A 22,684-nucleotide genomic window follows, 5' to 3' on the forward strand; every position below is an offset into this window, starting at 1 on the left:
TTCATAAATATTTTTTAAATCCACAAATGCACAATAAGCGAACCATAAATATATGTTAGACATTTCATAAAAAGGAAGGAAATTCACAAAAAAATAAAATGGGATTTGCAAATGAAAAAATATTTATAAATATATATTTTTATTTTATTCATATGTGAATGGCTTCCTGCGCATTTGTGGATCGCTTTCTGTGTATTTGTGAATCGCTGCACTCATTTGTGGATCGCGTTCTGTGCATTTGTGGATTTGAAACATTTCTAACGTCAAGAGGTGCACAAGAATCCACAAATAGGTGGACTCCGCCCACCGTCTACTCCAGCCAATCAGACAACAAGCACACTGTGCTGACCAATCGTGGCAAGATTTCCCTCCAACCAATCTCATTTTGTTTTACTGTTAGGTCGGGAACAGTTGAATTTCATCACGCAATCTTTTCTAGGCTTCATACATCATCAAGACTGTCTTATTTTAGAAAATTAACTATTATAAAGTTGACTATTATTCTTAGTTAGTCTTTAATTGTTGTAAAATGCTTATGATTTGCGGATATAATGCTCAGTTAACTTAAATTAACCAGACGTGATGACTTATGCAGCCTGCATATGCGACCTCCGGAGGCTGCAGCCTTCCGATTGAGGAACGGGCACTGTTGACAGTTGTCAATAATTCTTTACTAAGGATTCTCTTAATACACTTTGTGGTAAGAAATGTCAAGGTTAATATTTGTCAAATTAAATTGATTAAAACCGGTTTTTAGCAGTAGTTTACTCCACACGTGGCTTTTTGGTTCCCTCTGTTGCCGTGTTGGTTTGTTTCCTGGCTGACAGTAACTAAGTTTAGCATTTTGTAAATTCTGTTAATATAGCATATAGCCTTTCTTGAAATAATCCGGCTACAATCTTAAAGACGTCTTGGTTTCAATTTTGCTAATCCCTTATGTAATATCAAACTCCTGTTCTCGGGTAATTTTAATCCTTTTAAGGTTCCATTTTAATGTGAGGTGGAAATTGGAAAGGCTTGTATAGTTTGGTCTGTTCCTGATTATTTATATTATTTGACTAAATTATCAATAGTTGAAGAACAAAATACTGTTTTATTAGATTATAATCTATAGTTTGGAATAATACTATATATATTAATTAAGTAATTTCCCTGGTTTTTATTCTTTCTTGTAAAGCTGCTTTGAAGCAATGCAACTTTGTAAAAAAAAACTATATAAATAAATCTGGCTTTGCTTAACTTAAAATTAAATTTACACCCCATTTAGAAATTACAGATGTGTGTGTGTGTGTGTTTGTTTACATTTAATATTTAATTTACTTAAGATATTGTGTTCTATATAAATCTGTAATACTTATTCAGCACACTCTAACAAATGTCTGCATCTAAGCTTACACAAAGGATTAGCTTATTTATTTATTCCTTCAAATTATTGATTCATAAATAAATGAGTTCATTACACATTTCATTCATTCACTCCTGTCTACTGCAATTGCTGATTGAGAAACATGGCATTGACCTTCAGGCCTTGTTCATTAACACAGTATGACAAAAAAATTCAATATCCTCTTGAACTTGAAATATGAACACAAATTCATCCTTTACTTCAGAGAATTCCCCGCTCAGGACCTTCCAGATGGCATTTTGTTGATCATCTGTAACACCTGGTCAAGTAAAGATGCAAGTCGTAAAACATATAAAAATCACATGAAATGATATGTAGCGTCTGTCATATCCCTTTTAGGCAAACATCTACATCAGCTGAATGCACCCCATTCCTAAAAAACACACACAATAAAAAACAAATAACATACCAGTTGTTTGATTGCATACTTGTGTAAAAATCCATCTTACTTCTATGAATTTTACTGTTAATGACAGTAAGAGCATAAGCTTGTTCAGAGCATGAAGGGAAAATAAAAACAACACTGTAAGACTATCTAACAGCTTTGACATATTAAACCTTCTTGACATTAAGATGTAGACACCACAGGAATTTCTTGTTCATTTAAAAGATACCATAATGCATAATGTGTAATTAAATGATTAGTTCTGTAGTAGGAGACGAGGTAAAACACATTTGTTTTGTCATGTCATAATAAAATGTACCACGTTAGATACAAACTATCTGTAAGCAAATGTCACTACATAACTATAATGGTAGCGAAGACTACTCTGAAGTGTAGGGGGCTAGTTACGAATGAATATAGCAGTGTACCAGGGTGTCTGTCAGAACACAATAGAGAGCATTGAAGCAACTTGAGCTGTTTATTAGGCACACAAGAGAACATACATTAGATAGGAGAGAGCCAGCATTCAGTATTTATAAGGGTAGCACACACCGCACAGAACTCTGAATGAGAGGCACAACTTGGATAGCAGAGCAGTCGTTGATGAAGGTAATGGTGAATATTGGTAGTAGTCCTTTAATGAAGCTCTGCACAGGATGAGGGTATGCTCCTTTAAGAGAGATAGGCCAGAGCTGTATTTATGAGCTTGGTTGCATGGCATGTGAATGGAGATGCATGAGTGCCTGGCTATATTTGAGAGCTTAGCCAGATCATAGGCAGGTGGAGATGTGGTTTCCTGCAACAGATTACAACAGGATTCCCAAAGTAACACTAATGCTAATAAACATACATAACATTGACAAATTAGCTACAGCTTCTCCCCTCATACGTTATCAAAATAAAATAAACAGACGTGTCTCAAATGACACATTTTACACCATTAGCAGTGTTTACACAACGTATGTAATATATTACAGGATAAACACATTGATGAACAGCAAAAGAAAGTGATTTATATAACGTTACAGCGTAAGTTAGTAGATTCACAGTTTAGCTGATAACATGTTAGCGCTATTAATAACGGACATTTTAACCAAAAAAAAAAACATGCAAATCTAACTGTACTCACTTTAATGACGCACATGAACACACCGCGTAACTCTCCATGTATGTATCGCCAACAACACGATTCATGCCTCAAACAGCGAGACACTTGTACAAAACTAGCGCTCTTCCGCCATTGCTTTGAGTGAGCGATACTCGCTGTCATAATAAAAGTCCTCCTCCGTCTGGGTCTTTTGCACAATGTTTCTAGAAAAGACTCTGTGATTGGTTGAAGGGAGATCGTGCCACGATTGGTCAGCACAGTGTGCTTGTTGTCTGATTGGCTGGAGTAGACGTGGGCGGAGTCCACCTATTTGTGGATTCTTGTGCACATCTTGATGTTAGAAATGTTTCAAATCCACAAATGCACAGAACGCGATCCACAAATGAGTGCAGCAATTCACAAATGCACAGAAAGCGATCCACAATTGTGTGCAGCGATTCACAAATGCACAGAAAGCGATCCACAAATGCGCAGGAAGCCATTCACATATAAATAAAATAAAAATATATATTTATAAATATTTTTTCATTTGCAAATCCCATTTTATTTATTTGTGAATTTCCTTCCTTTTTATGAAATGTCTAACATATATTTATGGTTCGCTTATTGTGCATTTGTGGATTTAAAAAATATTTATGAAACTCTCTATATTTATTTGTGGATCATAGTATATTTATTCAGAAATACGAAACAAATCTGACCCCATAAACAAATCAAGAGGGGAACAGGTGATATAAATCAAACAATAATGAGGAGGATGACAAGGGAGCGGGGTAAAAGAGACAAGACACAGGGAACACGTGGTCCAGTAACCCAATACTAAGACCACGTGAACCCACACAAAACATGGGTCTGTCATGATTCTGCCACAAGACTAGATTAAACAAAGGACAAGATGGCAGAACCATGACAAGCACAATGACAGATCGTGGACATACCTGGAGTTGCGATGAGGTGCGGGCTGAGCCTCAGAAATTTGGTGGTTTCGCCATTTGTAGTGCATTAAAATGTTGTTTTTGAGCCGCATCCGTGATTTATTCTGGAAATTACAGTTTGTCTAGAATGCTGTATACAAACAATGTATAACAGCCACGGACATAATTACTAGTGTTGTAGTCAAGACCACCTAAACCGAGACCAAGTCATGACCAAGACCAAGACAGGCCGAGACCGAGACAAGACCAAGACTTTAAAGGGTCGAGACCAAGTCAAGACCAAGACAGGCCGAGACCTGGTCAAGACCAAGACCAGTGCAAGGCATTAAAACACTTATGATAAAATGTGAAATATGCATATAATTAGGCACTTCTTGTCTTTGTGTGTGTGTGTGTGTGTGTGTGTGTGTGTGTGTGTGTGTGTGTGTGTGTGTGTGTGTGTGTGTGTGTGTGTGTGTGTTTGTGTGTATGCCATCAGAGAAGTTGATTCAATAATCAAAGGCATTGCAGATGTGTGGGAATTTATCTTTGTCTATAAGCAAATGAAAGTGAACACTAAAGAGCTGAAATCAACTTAACCATTTATTCTGAACTGTCTTTCCATGGCTTGCCTTCCACTTAACACAATGCAGGTGTTTTTAGTAATAAATTTAGAAAAATTGTCATTGGGAGAAACTTAAACAATGCTTAAACAATGCCAACATCATATGCCAAACCTGAACAAACTGCATAAAATTAATGATAAAAAAATAAATTTTTTACACTACCCAAGAAAATAAGTCTAGTTTTTAGACCAAAAATATCAAATTTAAGTGATTTTGTGCATAAAACGAGCAAAAAAATCTGCCAATGGGGTAAGCAAAAAAATCTTGTACCCTTTTCTTAAACACTAAATTCAAGAAAAATTCAAGAAAATGTGCTTACCCCATTGGCAGATTTTATTTGCTTGTTTTATGCACAAAATCACTTAAATTTGATATTTTTGCTCTAAAAACTAGACTTATTTTCTTGGGTCGTTTTGTTTATGAAGAAAAAGCATCTTAATTTAAGAATTTTTTGATATTTTTACTGAAAACAAGACAAACATACTAAGAATTTTTTTCTTGAAAATAAATTTTTGCAGTGTGCCATCAGTTGTGGTCTTGACCGGTCTTGAAATAAAATTCTGAGTCCTCTTTGTTTGAGACCGAGACGAGACCAAGACCTTTAAAAAGTGGTCTTGAGACCGAGACCGATCTCGAGAACTACAACACTAATAATTACAGCGCAAAGTCGGTTGTCCACGGTGTCTGCTGTATTTTTCTCCTTTTTGTTTACTTCTGGGGTTCCGTTGGAATTTCGCGCACGTTGATTCTGACCATCCGAAAAGCAGTTTAGGAAATACGTTCAAAGACATGTGGCCAATGAGTGATGTGGATGTTATCAGATGACTGAATTTTGGTTTGTATCAACTGGTTTAATATCGAAATGTCCATGTTAAATTGATTACCCAGTTGTTGTTGTCTTTATTTTTATCGTTTCTCGATACCCAACTCTATTAGTACCGAGTATGCGAATTGGGGTGCAGGGTATGAGTCACTTTAACACCTAATTAAGCACCCTAAAAAGTCTTTAGTAAATTATGCCTGCGTCTCAAACCGCTTACCTTCATACTATATAGAAGTAGTGCTCTTGAACTACTATTGAAGAAGTAGGTTTCGGCAGTGGATGTGTTTCCCAATTACAGTGATCAAATACATTTTTAAGTAATATCACTAGAAAATTGTGCCAGCTTCCATAACTCGACACCTCATGCATTGTTAACAATGTGTCTTGCAAGATGATGAGGTATCATGGTGGCCACCGTAATTTTACAGTGAAAAATGAAAATATATCTTGTGAAGAGGTAAACACAGGCAAATGTATTCTATTGGAAAATAAAACAAAATCTGGGGTACAGTAATGTACAGAAAAAATAATATTTTGAAGGTATAGCATCTAGTGGTGTCTTTACAGCTTTTCATTTTGCAGAGTTCTTATTTGCAACAGGTTGCAACACATAAAGCCAGGATACACTTGTTTATATCTTCTTTAGCAGCTGGGGGAATTTAGAAGTTTCAAAAAGAGGACCGCTAATCCCTGCAGGTTTTCACAAAGTGGCTTGTACAAACCGTTTCATTGCCAGGACGCTGGTTTCAGGGTTCATGGTAAGATCGGATTACTTCCAATGGCTGAAATCAGAGGAGACAACGTTGAGCCTGAGAGACGTGAGCCTCTAAACAGCTGAGGGGTCACTGCTCTGTGTGTTCACCATCACACATTCATAAGCCACATCACACGTGCACGCACCACCCCTCTAGATCTGTTCTTTGAATGCTTTGTTTTTAGATATTTCCTCACGGATGCAGCTTTCCCCACTAGCATTTTTTTTTTAAGTTGCCAGTCAGTGCCAGCATCTTTATGATTTTCACAAAAGTTTAATGTTCTTCTTTAAATATACTGTATAAACATACAATATATCAAATGAAAGAACAGACCCTCTGCTTTACAAAAAAACTTTCATCCTACCTTTATATGTTTTCTTGTTATCACCTCTCAAATATTGATATACTTTTCCAAAATTAACCCAATTTTGAGCAAAAAACTACATTTTTGTGAAGAACTTTTGATAGAGATCAGATTCAGAGCGATCATCAAAACATACACAGAGTTTGAACTGTATGCCCTAAGGGAATACTTCCAAGTTAGGTAAGAGCGCCACCTGGTGGATAATAATGGAAATACATATTGCTGAAAAGGTTGTCATTGGCAGGGAAGCACTTTGTCTTAATTGACAAGGTAAATCGTCAACGGCAGGGAAAGACTTAAAGGTATAGCGGAAGATTTTCTTTTTCCGGATGGATCATCTAGACTATTGGTCATCCCAGTTGTCAATCATTCTGATGATATGTTGACGTAAGGCCGTCATACGTGCTCGTCCTTAGGTTCGCTTTCGGCACATGCGCACCTTCATGTGTATATGTGTGGTGGGCTACGGTTTCAACCATTCATTGAAGCTCACGTTCTCACCGTGTTTTTTCAAAATGTCTGAGGGTCGCAAGAGAAAAAGTGTCTACGCAATGTTTCTACTCGACAGGTAAAGTTTGGCATGCTATTTGGAGAAATCCATTTAAAATCACTGTTAGTAAAAGTTGATGTAAGCTATGATTAGCGATGCTAGCCTTGACACAAGTCACAAACCATGCCAACACGGTAAACATGCCAACAGCAACTTGTAAACAGAGCGAAGAGAAGAGGCACCTGCATACTCTCTCTCTCTCGTTCACGCGTTTAATTCAGGAAAATCTTCCGCTATACCTTTAATGTAAGTTCCCAAGGATTTGTAAATCCAAAGAATTTCTTATTTTAAGTAAATGCTCATCCCTTGTCTCCCTTGTAATTGTCACCATTATAGTGACTTAATATCCACGCTATTTTCAACTTCTGGTTGTAGAAACTATGGCAACGCAATTGGACAAATGCAGAAGTGGCATCAAACATGCAGGTAAAAACTTTTACTTTTAATTGATTTCTTCATCAATGAACAAGATTAACAAAATCAATGTCTTGGTGAAAACAACTTCTCCAATCGGTCCACTCTTCTTCAAACGATTTGCCTTTGTTATTGTGAAACAGTGACCTCTAGTGGTGAAAATCCTACATATTGTGCCTTTAAATATCAATTAGGCTTAAATAATGTTACAGCCATGAATCAAGATTTTCTTTTGAAAGCATATTTTAAAAATTAGCTATGCTAGAAGACAGATAACTTCAAAGTTAACTGATACAGATCAAACCTACAAACTTGTAAGGGTTTTCAATTATTTTTAAGGCATATACCAAAAAATATAAACATTACATGGAAACTTTTTGGGGTTTTAAACTTAATAATGCTGAAAGTTTTTAGAAGGCCAGACAAAACCAACACGTCTCCTTAGATTTTATAGCAAGGTCTCAAGTACATGAAGCAATCTGCTCATGACAAGCCATCCAACCTATCTTTAGCCACTGCAAGCAAGTGAATGGAGAGCCTAACTTATCTTTACTGCTGTCATCGAGGCAGCCAGTATTTTTAGGGGACAGCAGCAGCTGCAAAAGCATTTAACAGTCCTCTACGAACAATGACACTCGGGGTGTCTCAGGACTAAACGCCACAGAGATTGTGGGACTGCTGGACTGTTTAAAGGAAGGCGGTCTGATAGGGTCAAAAATCATCTTTAAAAGAGACATGTGAAAACCTTGGCAAAATGGACAGGTGACAGACACTAGTTCTTAACAAGGATTAAAAACCTTTTCGAAGTGCAAAGGATTACTCCTTGGGGAAATTACTGCTGGGAGTGAGGGCCGGTGACCAGGAGCAGAAGAAGCTTGGCGCCTAGGAATGTATATTGCAAGTCGTCTCTGAGGACTGAAGAGAGGTACGTTGTGTTTGTGTTATGAAGTGCAGCTTCACTGAGGCCAAAGGTCAGTCTAATTAAATTAGGTTCACAAACATGAGGTTAATCTCCTCCTAAACCCTTGAGGGAGAACCCACTAGCATCATTTTATGTATGCTTGATGTCACATCCAACATGGGATAGTTCACCCAGAGATAGTTCACCCAAAAACTAAAACTTCATTATTTACTCATCCTCATGTCGTTTGAAACTCCATTTGTTCTCCAGAACCCAAATGCAGATTGGTTTTTAGTCAGTATTAAGATAATGTGTAAGAACTGAAACAACAGCGATATCCACAACAAGAAAATAGGGCAGAAAATGTCTTCAGGACACTTTAAATATATAAGACATGTATTTAACACTTTTGGGTCATTTTGAAGCCTGAAGGGTTTTCTGGTCATTATATCATTGTAATCACAAATATCTGCATTTGGGTTACAACAAAATACATTGGGGATCAAACGACATAAGGGTAAGTAAATAATGACAAATTTTACATTTTGGGTGAATTATCCCTTTAATTGTTAGGACATTCAAACACACTGGCTTATTTGTAGGATGTGTCAGCTTTACGCATATGTTATGTCATGTTTGTTGTCTTGTTTGCAGTGTGCTACGGACATGAAACTGTAGTGTGATGGTAAATAACAACAGTATCTCATACGTTACAATTCGTACGTATTTTACAGGGTGGCTAATTCGTATTAAATCATACCAGCTCATTCGTACAGTTTTGTACGATTTGCCTTGACCTCTGTGACGTGGGGGTTATGTGTAGGGTTTCTTTATTGTTTTTTATGATAATCGTACGTTTTGCACAATTAACTTTGTATCAATTCAAACAAATTATCCAACTCGTAAAATACATACGAATTCTCATGAGATCAGCTTCTAAATAATGAACGTTTATGGTTCTGGAGAGAACACTTGGGCCCGGATCGTATTCTTACAGGGGACAGCTGTACGTCATAGATGCCCAGGACTAGCGATTCATGTGCCATCCTAAAACAGATAAACCAGCCTCCATATTAACAACTGCCAGTACATTTAAGAAGCCAAACTGCCAGCATGATTGAATTTGAGAAGGCACACTTAAAAATCTATGAGATTGTGGATTACTTCACATGCAGGTTGGACATATATTTTAGGAAAAGATACCACTAAAAATACACAGCAAGTATTTCTTTCTCTAAACAAATGACAAACAAACTAATTTTGAAAATGATATTTAACACCTTAACACAGTACGTCAATGCATTTGCTAAAAAGGGTGTGAGGGGGCATAGCATATTTTGACTAAGAGGTCCCCAAGGGGTGTGTCCTATGTGAGTGTGCGATACCGGTGTTGTATGTGTGTACTCGTGTGCTTTGTGATACCTGACACATGCCCCCTCACAGGTCTTTATTTAGTGCATACTATATATAAGCACTTTCCCATTGAAATACAGCACCAGCTGTGTTAGTTATGTGTTGTGGTGGCTTTTGAGATAGGACTAAAAGACTGTTCACCTCTAGACTGTTGGCTTGGGTTATTCTCACACACATATATCTAAGAATGTTCTGGACATTAAGTACCCTGGTGAAATGCAATGCTTTATGGGGAAACAATCTTTTGTGCTGTTTTTCAAGTTTTTTCTTTAACATTTTGTAAATTTGCCAAAATTATATAAAATAATTAAGGAGGTTTGACACATTTTGACAAAATTATTTTTATTAAGTACTCTATGTACCAAAACTGAAGCACCTGGACTGTAACCAGGGCCAATGACTTGATAAAATTTAAAAAATGTATTTGCCTGATTAATTATTTGATTTAGTATAGGTAATCCATCATATATATCACCGTAAGATTTGTACACTGACAGAAAACAACTGTACCTTTTCTGTAGCTGGGGTGGAATATTAAACCCTAAAGACCTATTGTGTATCTTAAAGGGGGTATTATACCCTTCTGACATCACAAGTGGAGCCAAATTTCCATGAACTATTTTTTCCCATGCTTGCAGAGAATGGTTTACCAAAAGTAACTGGGTTGATCTTTTTCACATTTTCTAGGTTGATAGAAGCACTGGGGATCCAATTATAGCTTAAACATGGAAAAAGTCAGATTTTCATGATATGTTACCTTTAAGGAACAATTTTGTACCAGTTAAATTTTAGGGTTATAAAACCTTTAACTGTACCTTTAAAGGTACACAATAGGTCCTTATGGTACAGTAATGCACCCAGGAAGGTACAACCTCATATTATATTAATAGTCGTGCGTAAGGTCTATGCCGTAGCTATGCCGTAGGTTATCCGTAGCCTCTGCGTAGCTCTGCATAGCCTGACGTAGAGGTCTTCTCGGTTCCAAAGAAATGTATCTGACCCGAAATGACCCATATCACTTTCTACCCGAACTTGACATGCATAAATCAGTTTTTTTTAAAGAAATACCCGTCCCGAGAGAATTAGACTCGAGTCCGACCCGAACCAGTGGCATTTTTTTTTTAAACGGACTGGAGCCGAATGTAAACGGCACCGACATGTGTGCAGTCTGCAGCCCCACACGCAGCAGTAAAAAAAACCCTGCTGGTATCGCAACCAATTTGGCGAGCTGCTCCATTTGTTTTACTTTGTGATCTGACAACGACACCAAGGTAACCGCTAAAATGTACATTTAAAATTGACTGACATGTCTGTCTCAATTAAAATTAACCTACCACCAGCAACACAATGTTGCAAGCGCTTTTGGGAAACAGGACATTGAAAAGGACATTGATGCACACACGCGAGAGAGTTCGGGTCTTCAGGTCTGTTCGGCAAAAACACATTTTAACATTCATTTTAAATTACCCGAGACCCGATGTCGCTATTATTATACCCGACCCCTGTCCGAGGCACACATGAAACTTTAAGACCCGAACGGGTCTCTGGTCGGATCTCAGGTTTTCAGATCTAAGTGGAACCATGAAGCCTCTACCCTAACGTGCACCTCACCCAATTTTTTACAGTGCAGAAGTTCTACGTCGACTGCAAGCACTGTGATTGGTCTACTAGAACCCCTCCCGTCAGGTAAAAAAATTGCGTCATAGATATTTCCGTTTGCAATGGTGAGAACAAAGATGGATCAATTTGTGGAGTGACTTAACTCAAACGGCAACATTAGTCGCTGTTTATTTACTTCCATTACTGCTGGTCGTCTCAAAACTGTGGTAACACGCGTGGATACTGCGTACCAGTGGTCTGCATGTGTGTTTGCATGTCGACGTGGACAACGATGCAAAAGTATAAATAAAAACCGACGCATAATCTACCCAGTCGCGGCTATGCCGTAGGATCTACGTACAATTATAATGATCCCTTAAAGGTACACTGTAGGTCGGGTGTCTCCAACCCTGCTCCTGGTAAGCAAACATCCTGCAGTTCCAACCCAGCTCCAACACACCTGTCTATAATTATCAAGCAACCCTGAACACCTCGATTAGCTGCTTCAGCTGTTTTTGATTGGGGTTAGAGTTAAAATCTGCAGGAAGGTAGCTCACATGGAGCAGGGTTGAAGACCCCTGCAATAGGTCCTTATGGCACAATAATGTATCCAAAAAGGTACAACATTGTAATATGTTTAACATACCTGTAAAAGTACAAAACAGAACCTTGGGGTACCACCCCAGCAACAGAAAAGGTACAGTTTTGAAACTTTTTCGGACAGTGCAATTATCAGTCAAATCAAAATATAAATATTTTAATTTATTCATAGATATCTACAAGACCCATAACATTTTTGCAATTACAGTGAATAATGAAATGATTGCTGTTAATTATAACACTGTATATTTTTTTATTTATGATTTAGAAACTCGATTGATAAGGGGCTGGACGGTAATATTTTATTAAAAAACAAAGACTGAATGCCTATAGCTTGTCACTCTGAGTGGAGGTTGGCGAATAAGCAGGGATGGATGTCTTTGGTGGAGCGCCACGGTTTCTGGCCTACCCTCGTCCTGTGGTTGTGCAGAGCGGTACAGACGCAGTTCTGAAATGCCAGATTGGTGGAGACCCCAGACCTGCAGTCATATGGGAACGAAACAATGAGAAAATCCATCCAGAGGGCAAATACCGGGTGTTCGAGGATGGCAATGTCTACAACCTTATCATAACTTCAGTGACGCTGGAAGACAGTGGACAATATATCTGTAAAGCCAAGAATTGCATCGGAGAGACATATGCAGCAGCTACTTTGAAAGTGGAAGGCGAGGCGCAGGAGCTGGAATTGCGGGAGGAAAACAAACCACGCTTTCTCATCAAACCCCTCTCAACTAGGGTTGGACGAGGAGAGGATGCCATGTTCTCCTGCAAGCTGTGGGGAAAACCACGGCCAGAAGTGATGTGGGAGAAAGATGGCAAAAAGTTGAATGAAATCTTTGAGAGCACACATTTTAGTGTCAGCTATCAGGATGGAGGATGGTTTCAGCTAAAGATTTTTAAGACACGGGCACCAGATGGAGGGGTGTACACGTGCAAGGCCCGCAATGAATTTGGAGAGAGTTTGGCAGGGGCCGTTCTGTTGGTGGATGCGGGACCGGGACATGAAGATGAAGGGAACCGTAACGGTTACACGAACACCCACTGGAAATCACATCAGGGAAAGCAGAGAAGTGGAAGGCAGGTTGCAGCAAGGCACAACCCGCTGCCAAACACAGCCAAAGTAAAAATGTTTGCGGTGACTGAAGGGAAGCATGCAAAGTTCCGCTGCTATGTAACCGGGAAGCCAAAACCAGAAATCTTATGGAGGAAAGATGGAAGACTAATCTTGTCGGGCAGACGGTATCTGCTGTATGAAGACAGAGAAGGCTACTTTACACTTAAAGTCCTTTACTGCAAACAACAGGACAATGGAGTCTATGTCTGTTCTGCTTCAAACACTGCAGGACAAACTCTGAGTGCTGTACACCTTATTGTTAAAGGTAAGTCACTTAATTAGCATCTGTTTAGGGTCATACAGATAGTACATGTTTTGGACAATAAAAATGAATATAAAACATAACATTATAAAAGACCTGGTCATACATGTGCATTACACAATTAAATATCCAGTGGTCCCTGCTATGTCAAGCATTTGGTTCCCCAATCAGCAGTAATCAGCAGTATTGATGATTCATTTGTAAGAAATGCATCAAGGGAGCTTTAAAATGGCCAGTCTAGGCCAAACTCATTAACGTTAAATAGATTCCATCCAGTCCCATGTCTGCAAAGTCACTTAGGCTTTGAAAGGCCTGTACATGTGATGGAAATCTCTAGAGGCAAGCTCATGTTTCTCACATGAACCACTGAACAGGCAAAACTGATTGGTTTGCATTAGAATATATCAGAAATGTGATATAAACAATTGATAAAAAAAGAGCACTTACTGTCCTATTCACGTTTTTACATTTCATTTGTTGTGTAAGTGTGTACTAGTACATGTTAACGATATGCAAAAGGTACATAACCCAAAGTAAACGATCACACAAGTTATCGTCTCCAATATAAATCTCTTTTCTTGGACTACAACAAACACATGGATTGTAGGCAAAAGTTTACTTTCTAGGATTGGTGATGTAGACAAGACCGACATTATAAAAATTCCTCCCGCTTGCACTCACAGCCTGTAATTTAACTCCTGTTAGCATTGCATTGTGACTGAATCATTCGAACATGGTAATGAGCGTTACATTTTACGTTAGAGGTATTCAGGCCAATCACGTACAGATTAGCTTGCCAATCAGGGACACCGAGCTTTTCAAATCTTTGCCTTTCAGGAAAAGAGTGAAATCTGGAGCTACAAAAATGTACGATATGTGGAAAATAATGTGTTTTGAACCATAAACCACGCAAACACATTGTATTATACCAAATACACACAATAATGTTGTTTTTGAGCAATGAAAAATGTGCTAAATGACAATGCATTCCCTCTTAATTTTGTTAATACTAAGTAAAACCTAATTCTACTGGACAGACCCTTTGGCTGCCTAAGCAGATATATACAGTAGTGTATATGTATAACGTTACAATTCAATGCTTTACTCCAGCATCCCTTGCTGGGGATCAGCATCCAAAACACAACATGTGCTAGACTTTTCTTCATGCCAGGTGTTGCCATATAATATAGATAATATCTTGTAACAGCTAATGTAACAGACACAATTTAGTTCCACCTATTACTTTTTTAATCTCATGGTTTCTTTTCTTTTTATAACAACAGAGCCACTTGTGCGATTTAAACAACCACTTAATGACCTGCAAGTATGGGAGAGAGACTTAGCTGTTCTTGAGTGTGAGGTTCCTGAGGACTCTGTTCCAATCACATGGTATTTAGAAGACAGGAGGTTACAGCCAGGAGCAAAATATGGAATGGAGGAGTGGGGGACAAAGCGAAGACTCACAATTCGTGATATTGGAGTTGATGATGATGGGATATATCTCTGTGAGATGGCTGATGGGGGCAGAAGCATTGCTGAGGTAGCAGTCAAAGGTAAAGATCTTGATGTTGCCAGTATCTGGAAACACAGTTACGTTAGCTATTATAACTTTAACCACTAACTTAGTTTGCATTAGTCTAGTTTAGTTATAATTTGCAACTGCAATAACAGTTTTTCCCACTTTAATGTAAACTTGCTCTCTAAAGGCACCATTGTAAGAAAGCTGCCACGAAAAGTTGATGTTCTGGAAGGGGAAAATGCAGCATTCTGTGCAGAGGTTGAGGCAGAGGAAATGGACATTCATTGGTACAAAGATGGAACTGAGTTAAGGGAGACCCATCAAACCATCCTCAAATCCTTTGGAAGGACACATATTTTAGTCTTTGTCAACACCACAACGCTAGATTCTGGTTTGGTCACTTTCTATGTGGGTAGATCAAAGACATCATCTCAACTAAGGGTGAAAGGTTAGAAAACATTAAGTTGATAATAATTCAACATCACAATCACCTTATGTGTTCCTTTACAACTAACCTCTTCTTTGCCTGTACTCATTTTAGCTGCAAGGCATTGTCCACCAAGCTGTCCTATTGGGGTTCAGATCAACACAGAACGAGCAAATGCTGCCCTCCTTTCCTGGTTTCCAGCACAAGATTCTCGAAAGAATCCACCTTCAGGGTATATAATTGAGAGAAAAGAGGTAGGCTCCCAAGAGTGGCTACAATGCTTAACCACTGACACTGCAACTGCAGTGGAGATCCTCGGTGACAGCGTTCCATGCGAGGCCGACTACAGATTTCGCATATGCAGTGTCAACAAATATGGAAGGAGTGGAAATGTAGAGTTCCCTCGAGCTGTTCACCTTGGTAAGCAGATTATTGCTATGAAGCTCTCCATTATATACACATAAAGTAAAGGCACTAACTAATTTAATTTCCATTTGATCTAGTTCCAGTGGCCAGGATCCAAGCACCTCTACAAGATGCTTTAGTGCCAGAAGGCCAGGATGCTTGCTTTTCTATTGAGCTCTCTGCTTCAGTTATAGGCACTTGGTTTTTAAATGGAAACCAGCTTCAAGACGATGAGCGCTTCTCCATAAGACGTACACGAACACACCAGTCCCTACGCATTCGTGGGGTACGAGAGACAGACAATGGAGCAGAGATCACCTTCATTGCCTATGGAATTCGAGATTCAGCTGCTCTGTACATACAAGGTGAACACTTAAAGGGATCCAGCCAAATATCAAAATTTCCCCATGACTTATTCACCCTTAAGCAATCGCCTAAAAGATGATGGACATATGTATCTCAGATTGCTTGAGGGCGAGTACATTTTTGGAGATAATTTTGATATTTGGCTGGAGTATCGCTTTAAGATTGATTTTCTTTGTTAAGGTGTATTTAAAATAGTCACAATTGTTGTGTTTCACTAGCTTATACTGTATACTGTTTCTTTTAATCAGCTCCATTAGTAAAATTCACTCCACTTTCTGAAATGGATCGAAACAAATTTGTGGAATCTGGCAACCCTATAGTGCTCTACTGTGAGCTGTCAAATCCTGAGGTCCCAGTTCGGTGGTATAAGAATGGTGTTGAACTTCATTCAACGGAAGGTCTACACATTCAAGCAGAAGGAACAATGAGGAGGATTGTCATTCAATCAGCTGATTTCGCAAACTCAGGAGTTTATAGCTGTGATGCTATTGATGATGTCATCCGATTTAATGTGGAGGTTGAGGGTGAGTGATTTTTATTTCCGTTACTTTCTTTATACTACAGAAAGTTGTAAACCCATTTCATTTGGCTAAACAAAGCTACATTTATCTCAATCAAACTGACATGAATATGTTCCATAAATGATGTCTTGAATTTTCTTAATTTACCAAATTTACCAAACACTGATTCAAAACACATAGCCCCACCAGTGAGGTTCTCAGTGCTACCAGATGTTGAAAGGAACAAGTCCACTGAAGCAGGATCAACAATGACACTGCAATGTGAGCTCTCAGATCCACTTGCCCAGGTATCCTGGTACAAAGATGGAGTAAAACTCCTGCCAGAAAAAGGACTAGACATCAAATCTGAAGGCAAAATGAGGAAACTGATTGTCCAGTCAACTGAATTTTACCACTCAGGGGTGTACAGCTGCAAGACAAGGGGTGATGCTGTCCACTTTAATGTGGAGGTTAAAGGTGATTTAGATTTTTGATTTGGCAGAAAAAAATTATACAAATAAGTACTTACAAACTGTTGAAGCTTAGGGTGTTTTAAGTCTCTATTAATATCCATAGCCCCACCTGTGAGGTTCTCAGCTGTCCCCAAAGAAAAACTGAGAATATGCAACGAAGCAGGCTGTCCCATTGTTCTGCAATGCGAAATTTCAGAATCGGCTGCACAGGTCCATTGGCACAAAGATGGGGATCAGCTCCTTGTAGAATCTGGAGCAGACTTCCTATCAGAGGGCTGCATGAGAACGCTCAGTATTCAGTCAGCACAACTGTCTCATGCTGGAGTGTACACCTGCACAACTAAGGATGATGTCATCAAATTCCATGTGGACATTAAAGGTGATTTAGCTTTCTTTATTTCTGACTTACGATTTAACTGTGTGTCTTGCAATTACGCAACTAATAACAACTGCTTTCTGTGTTGCTCTTGAATGACATATTTAAACAATTTCTGCAAAATACCCCTTCCTATATTTCCTGGTTTAGCTTTATGTGTTATCTTTTCAGTTGTTGTCCCTATACAGTACATTCAGTTGTTAAATGTGATAGGGCTTTAAATTTCTTATAATTCTTGATGATTCTGACCCGAATCATACTCTCTAGCTGCACCAGTGAGGTTCTCAGCTGTTCCAGATGCTGAGAAGAGTATATGCACTGAAGCAGGTGGATGCTTTGAACTCCGCTGTAAGGTCTCAGACCCTAAAGTCCATGTCTGCTGGTTTCACAATGACGTAGAGATTAAGACAGAGACTGGTTTGGATATTCAGTCTGAAGGAGATGTAAGGAAACTGATAGTGGAGTCAGCTGAGCCCAGACATTCTGGATTGTACCGTTGTGAAACATCTGATGATGCTGTCCAGTTCATTGTGGACATTAAAGGTGATTTGTGATTTTTTACTAAAACTTGTCAATCAAGTAACTTGTTTGGTAGCTAGATGCATACTAACAGATGGCTTTTCGTGTTGTCCTTGTCTCTTAGAACTGCTGTTATGAATATACATCTTACTATTGCATCTATCTTGTGGGCAGTAATTTAATACAGATATTACATGTTTTGCATTACTTTGTTTAACCTGCTTCTTGGCATATGGACTGAGAAATCAATTGATTTGGCAGTGTAAATAACCTTTAAAAACCTTTAATGTATATTGTTTAATGATGCAACGGGTCACCTTTAGAGCTACCAGTGATGTTCTCAGCCTTACCAGAGACTGTGAAGACCCAGCTGTTTGAAGCAGACTACTCCACTGATTTACACTGTGAGATCTCAGACCCAAGTGCCAAGGAGTTTTGTTACAAGGATGGTGTAGAGCTCATCTCAAAAAGTCCGCCTCATATCAAATCGGAGTGTACCAAGAAGACATTAGCTGTCAAGACAGCACAGACCTCTAACTCTGGATGGTACAACAGTGTGAGAACGGATGATGCCATCCAGTTTAATGTACAAGACCAAGGTGAATTTAAAATATTTGCTTTTAATCTAATTGGCGGGTTTTTTGTGTGTGTGTGTGGCAACTAACAATTGTATGCTAGGTGTAGCTTTTATAAGTTCTCTTCTTATGTATGTTGTTAATGTTTACCTGTCTTCAAAATCCATAATTGGTTCTATCTTTCTTAGTTAAAAACATTAGTCTTTTATGTTGAATAAAGCATTCCTCTGTCAATGGTCATCTGTAGTGCCAGCAAAGACATTTTTGGCTGTTCCCGAGGATGAGAAGACCAAAAGCACTGATGAAACGGAACCTGTTGCACTACATTGTGAGATCTTGGATCCTGTTCCATACATCTATCAGGCAAAAGATGAGAAGGAAAAGGTCATGATTCAAGCTGCAGCTAAAAGTGAACCTGAAGTTTGTTTAGATGAATCCAAAGAAACTGTAGGGAAGTTACCAGAGACATCTGTTTTTGACGAGTGTCTGATTCAGAAGGAACCAGATGTTCCCATCCGGTTTGAAATGGACCAAGGTGGTTTGCCAGTTATTTTATCCCATTCTGAATTAGGAGCATTACTATGGCTGATGCAAGTCAGTTATTGTTTTCTTTGTGGCTTTCCTAACAGCAGAACTGTCTCACTATGAGGTGTGCAGTGGTGAGACCTATGATGACCCATGCACTGTGGATATTAAAGGTGATATAATGCTAATTCAACCCAAGCAAATTTAACCCAATGCCACTAACAAGGGTGGTTTTAACTGTCAGATGGCTCCTACCGAAGATGCTGGTCCCCTGCATCTTGATTGCCATCCCCAAAACATCTCCTAAAACTAATTCCTGCTATCATGTCTTTATCCAACATGCAGTTGGTCTGCAAAACCATCTTCCAGACTAACACTCATTTTATAGACTTACAAAATCTTTATTTCTTCTTTGATGTGCATTTCATTTAAAATTATAATTTAAACAGCCATCCGCTTAAGTCATCTTGTCCATGTGCCATTCAGAATCATCATCAGGCCTGTACTGATTGAACTGTTGACAGAACGAATGGTTGAGTGAATGAATTGTTGGAACACCCAATGATGATCTGACTTCTTGCGTAATCATGTTGTGTTTTTGTATTGTCTTAACCACTGTAGACCAATGTGTGATATGGTCACCCCTCTTATATTTGTGGCTTCTGTCTTATGATTTAAAATCTTGACACTAACCAAACAAATGAAAAAAACATCTTTAAAAGCTTTGCTGACTAAGAAGACCGAAAATCAAGCCAACACTTTTCTTTCTGTAAACCACCCAACTCGTAGAAGAGATTTTCAGACAATCAGAATCGGAACATGAAGCTGAAATCAGATGTGAAGCAGACAACACAAAGTTTGCAGAGGAAAGACCTGGAAAAAATTCAGAAATTCAGAGGAACCCCTCAGTCTCCATTCCTACAACCTTCAGATTTATTGACGAGGAACCAAAGCTACAACCAAAGACATTGGAGAGAAAAATTTCCCCTTTCCATGTGGAAGGCTCTAACCATATCAAAATGCAAGAAAGTCCCCTGGATTACGATGTCTTAAGTTATAAGGTGGATGTTGAAGGTGATTTAAATAGTTAGCTCCATCATTCTGCAAATAATGATGAGAGCAAAATATATGCCATTGACAACATTTATCACCTAACAACGACTTAACCTCATCTTTCACTATTTTAATCTATTTACTGAATTTGAATACACAAACATACAGCTTGACTATTTTATAAGCTTTTTCTACGATATAGCTACGTTCCATAATTATTCACTATTTGAATCCATGACCAAATGTTTTTTCTAACCAAAATCATCATCTCAAAAAAACTATAGTGTCATCTCAAACCTCTAGCTTAAAAAGTTATAGAAAATTTGATCAAAACTAAAGATGTATTGCTTAAATTGCAATGGTTTGAAATGTAAAACAAATTCATCTTGTTTACGTCAATTTTTCTATAAAATGTGTCATAATAGTAATATATGTCTCTTTTTATATAACTTGAAACATTCCTAGCTTCGAGGACGAACTCCCCACCAATTTGTGAAACGGACGAGAGCTTGCCCGTTGATCCAGACAGTTCCAGTGTACTTCTAATTGAGAACTCTAAACACATGACCCAAGACCAATCTATATCCTGCCAACAAGTTGGGACAAAAATGATATCCCATAATCCCACAAGGAAAGAGCTTGTCCAGTCAGCAGAGACGTGTCTCAGCGCACCGTGTAAGACTGACGCAAAGGATCAATCCATTGTATATCAAGAGAAAATAAAAGGTGATTCAAGACTATATGTCTAATACAGTATTAGTAAACATACAAGCAACTAACTTCATCTGGCTTTTTGCTTAAATGTTTTGTGCCGAAGACAATTCAAATTCATTCACACTTACAATCTTAATAGATAACTTGTCTCCTCAACCTGAAGAACATGTTCGCAAAGAGGATTTATTTACACAACCATCTGAAGCTAAAGGGGTCACGCCCATTGAAAGTGATTCTCCAGTTGACTTGAGAATCAGTCGATTGGATTCTCCATTGAAGGATGAAATACAGTTGTACTTTCAAAACGGATATGAGACTCAAACAGAGGAAGGTGTACAAAAAACAATTGTTCCAGCATCAGACTTGGGTCATTCAGGGGTTCATGACTACAAGACAATGGATGATGACATTATATTTAAGGTGGATGTCAAAGGTGATTTAAAACTAGTTTACATCCACACTGCTATATAAACAGTTCAGTTTGTTTTAAAATGAGATACAGTAATGAAAGTTTACAAGATTTGAAATAAGTCAAAAATTGATCAAAACACAGGCTGCACTAAATTGTGGTTCTCTACTTTGCGCTTCGAGGAAATTACGAAACAAATAATTTCTTTGGCATGCATGTTCTATACTATACTCAAAAACAACAATTATATTAACTTTTTTCTTGTCTAGATCAAATGCTTACATTAAAACATATCAAATTAAACCCTTAGCTACATCGCTGCAAAAGTCTACCACCCATGACACTGAGAGGAGCATGTCAATTGGTGAAAAAGATAATACTTATTATCCACAACCTGAGCTATCAAGCACAATGACGGAAGTGAGCTGGTACAAAGAAGGCGAGGAACTCCATGAACAATGTGACATTGTCACCCATTCTGAGGGGACTTTCACAGCTCTTGTTATCAAATCAGATGAATCGTCTCACTCTGGACTACATGCTTGTGAGATGGATGAGGTCACCGCGCTGTGTGCAGTGGACCCACCAGGTGATTGATTCATCTACGTCATCTACGCCAGCTCAATTCATCCGATTATCACACTAACCACTTCAATCATGTCATGATCACTAACAGTGTTGAAAGAAAGTATTAAGTGGCTAAACACTGCAACAGAGAAATTACAACCTCTTATCATAGATAATAGGTTGGCAAGTAATCTTTGTTACTGAAAGATTTAAACTAACACAGTAAATTAGTTAGGTCACCTTAATTTCAACACATTAACTACAAGATTAGCAATAATACGATATTGAGTAAGTTTTCACTTAGTAAACTGTAATTGTATTATTAGGTAACAATTACCAATAATCTTCTTTAGAGATCTATTCAGAAAAATGAAAACCCCATTGCTAACAAAATACAAAGTAACGTTTGCACAAATCAGTACATTTGTTTCTTTGAAGTCTGTTGTCACGGTTTTGTTTTTGTCGTACTTTGTGATTTAATGTTCTTTGTCGGATACTCTTGCGTTACTAATTCTTCATCTTATATTCTGATGTTTGCATTTCCATTTTACTGATCATTACAGTTAAGCGTCTGTATACATGCAAAATAGACTCTTTCAAACGCTAAATGTATTTTGGTTAACTCTTAATGTTTTATGTATGTTCTAAGCTAAGTACATGTGTCTGTACAGAACTGTCTGTAGCTCCATCTGTGAAGTTCTCCACTGTCCCTGATAGTCAACGGACCAAATGCATTGAGAGTGGAGGACCCTTTAAACTGCAATGTGAGGTCTCAGATCCTGATGCCCAAGTGTGGTGGTACAAAGATGGGAATGAGGTACTGCCTCAAGATGGCTTGATCATTTTGTCCAATGGAGCAATAAGGACCCTCTCTGTGGAAACTGCTGAATTATATCACAGTGGAACATACAGCTGCCAGACAAACAATGATGGCATCACATTCCATGTGGAAATCAAAGGTGATTCAATGTTGTCTCTTTTGAAGACGCAACATTTGTATAAATCAATTTACGAATTGTGGTT

General features: G+C 38.3%; 1 protein-coding gene across 12 annotated transcripts in view; it reads left to right on the plus strand.

Moving 5' to 3' along the window:
* Window positions 1-7,931: 7,931 nt before the first annotated feature.
* The window catches only part of obsl1b (obscurin like cytoskeletal adaptor 1b), a 30,644-nt gene continuing 15,891 nt past the window's right edge, over window positions 7,932-22,684 (plus strand). For 3 of the 12 annotated variants that reach the window (XM_065252156.2, XM_065252157.2, XM_065252155.2), the window contains exons 1-18: window positions 7,933-8,269; window positions 12,126-13,236; window positions 14,517-14,786; window positions 14,940-15,200; window positions 15,294-15,599; window positions 15,683-15,949; window positions 16,199-16,474; window positions 16,652-16,927; window positions 17,027-17,302; window positions 17,567-17,842; window positions 18,142-18,417; window positions 18,641-18,928; window positions 19,023-19,091; window positions 19,708-19,992; window positions 20,437-20,697; window positions 20,825-21,118; window positions 21,405-21,683; window positions 22,333-22,620. In XM_065252156.2, the coding sequence (XP_065108228.1) occupies window positions 12,228-13,236; window positions 14,517-14,786; window positions 14,940-15,200; window positions 15,294-15,599; window positions 15,683-15,949; window positions 16,199-16,474; window positions 16,652-16,927; window positions 17,027-17,302; window positions 17,567-17,842; window positions 18,142-18,417; window positions 18,641-18,928; window positions 19,023-19,091; window positions 19,708-19,992; window positions 20,437-20,697; window positions 20,825-21,118; window positions 21,405-21,683; window positions 22,333-22,620 (5,257 nt within the window). In that variant the 5' untranslated portion in view covers window positions 7,933-8,269; window positions 12,126-12,227. Of the gene's footprint in view, window positions 8,270-12,125; window positions 13,237-14,516; window positions 14,787-14,939; window positions 15,201-15,293; window positions 15,600-15,682; window positions 15,950-16,198; window positions 16,475-16,651; window positions 16,928-17,026; window positions 17,303-17,566; window positions 17,843-18,141; window positions 18,418-18,640; window positions 18,929-19,022; window positions 19,092-19,707; window positions 19,993-20,436; window positions 20,698-20,824; window positions 21,119-21,404; window positions 21,684-22,332; window positions 22,621-22,684 lie in introns of all 12 variants that reach the window. The other 9 variants (XM_065252152.2, XM_065252154.2, XM_065252153.2 and 6 more) reach the window with 9 other exon arrangements.

The sequence above is a fragment of the Paramisgurnus dabryanus genome, chromosome 15 (genome assembly GCF_030506205.2).
Source record: "Paramisgurnus dabryanus chromosome 15, PD_genome_1.1, whole genome shotgun sequence".
In the NCBI taxonomy this organism is placed as follows: domain Eukaryota; kingdom Metazoa; phylum Chordata; class Actinopteri; order Cypriniformes; family Cobitidae; genus Paramisgurnus; species Paramisgurnus dabryanus.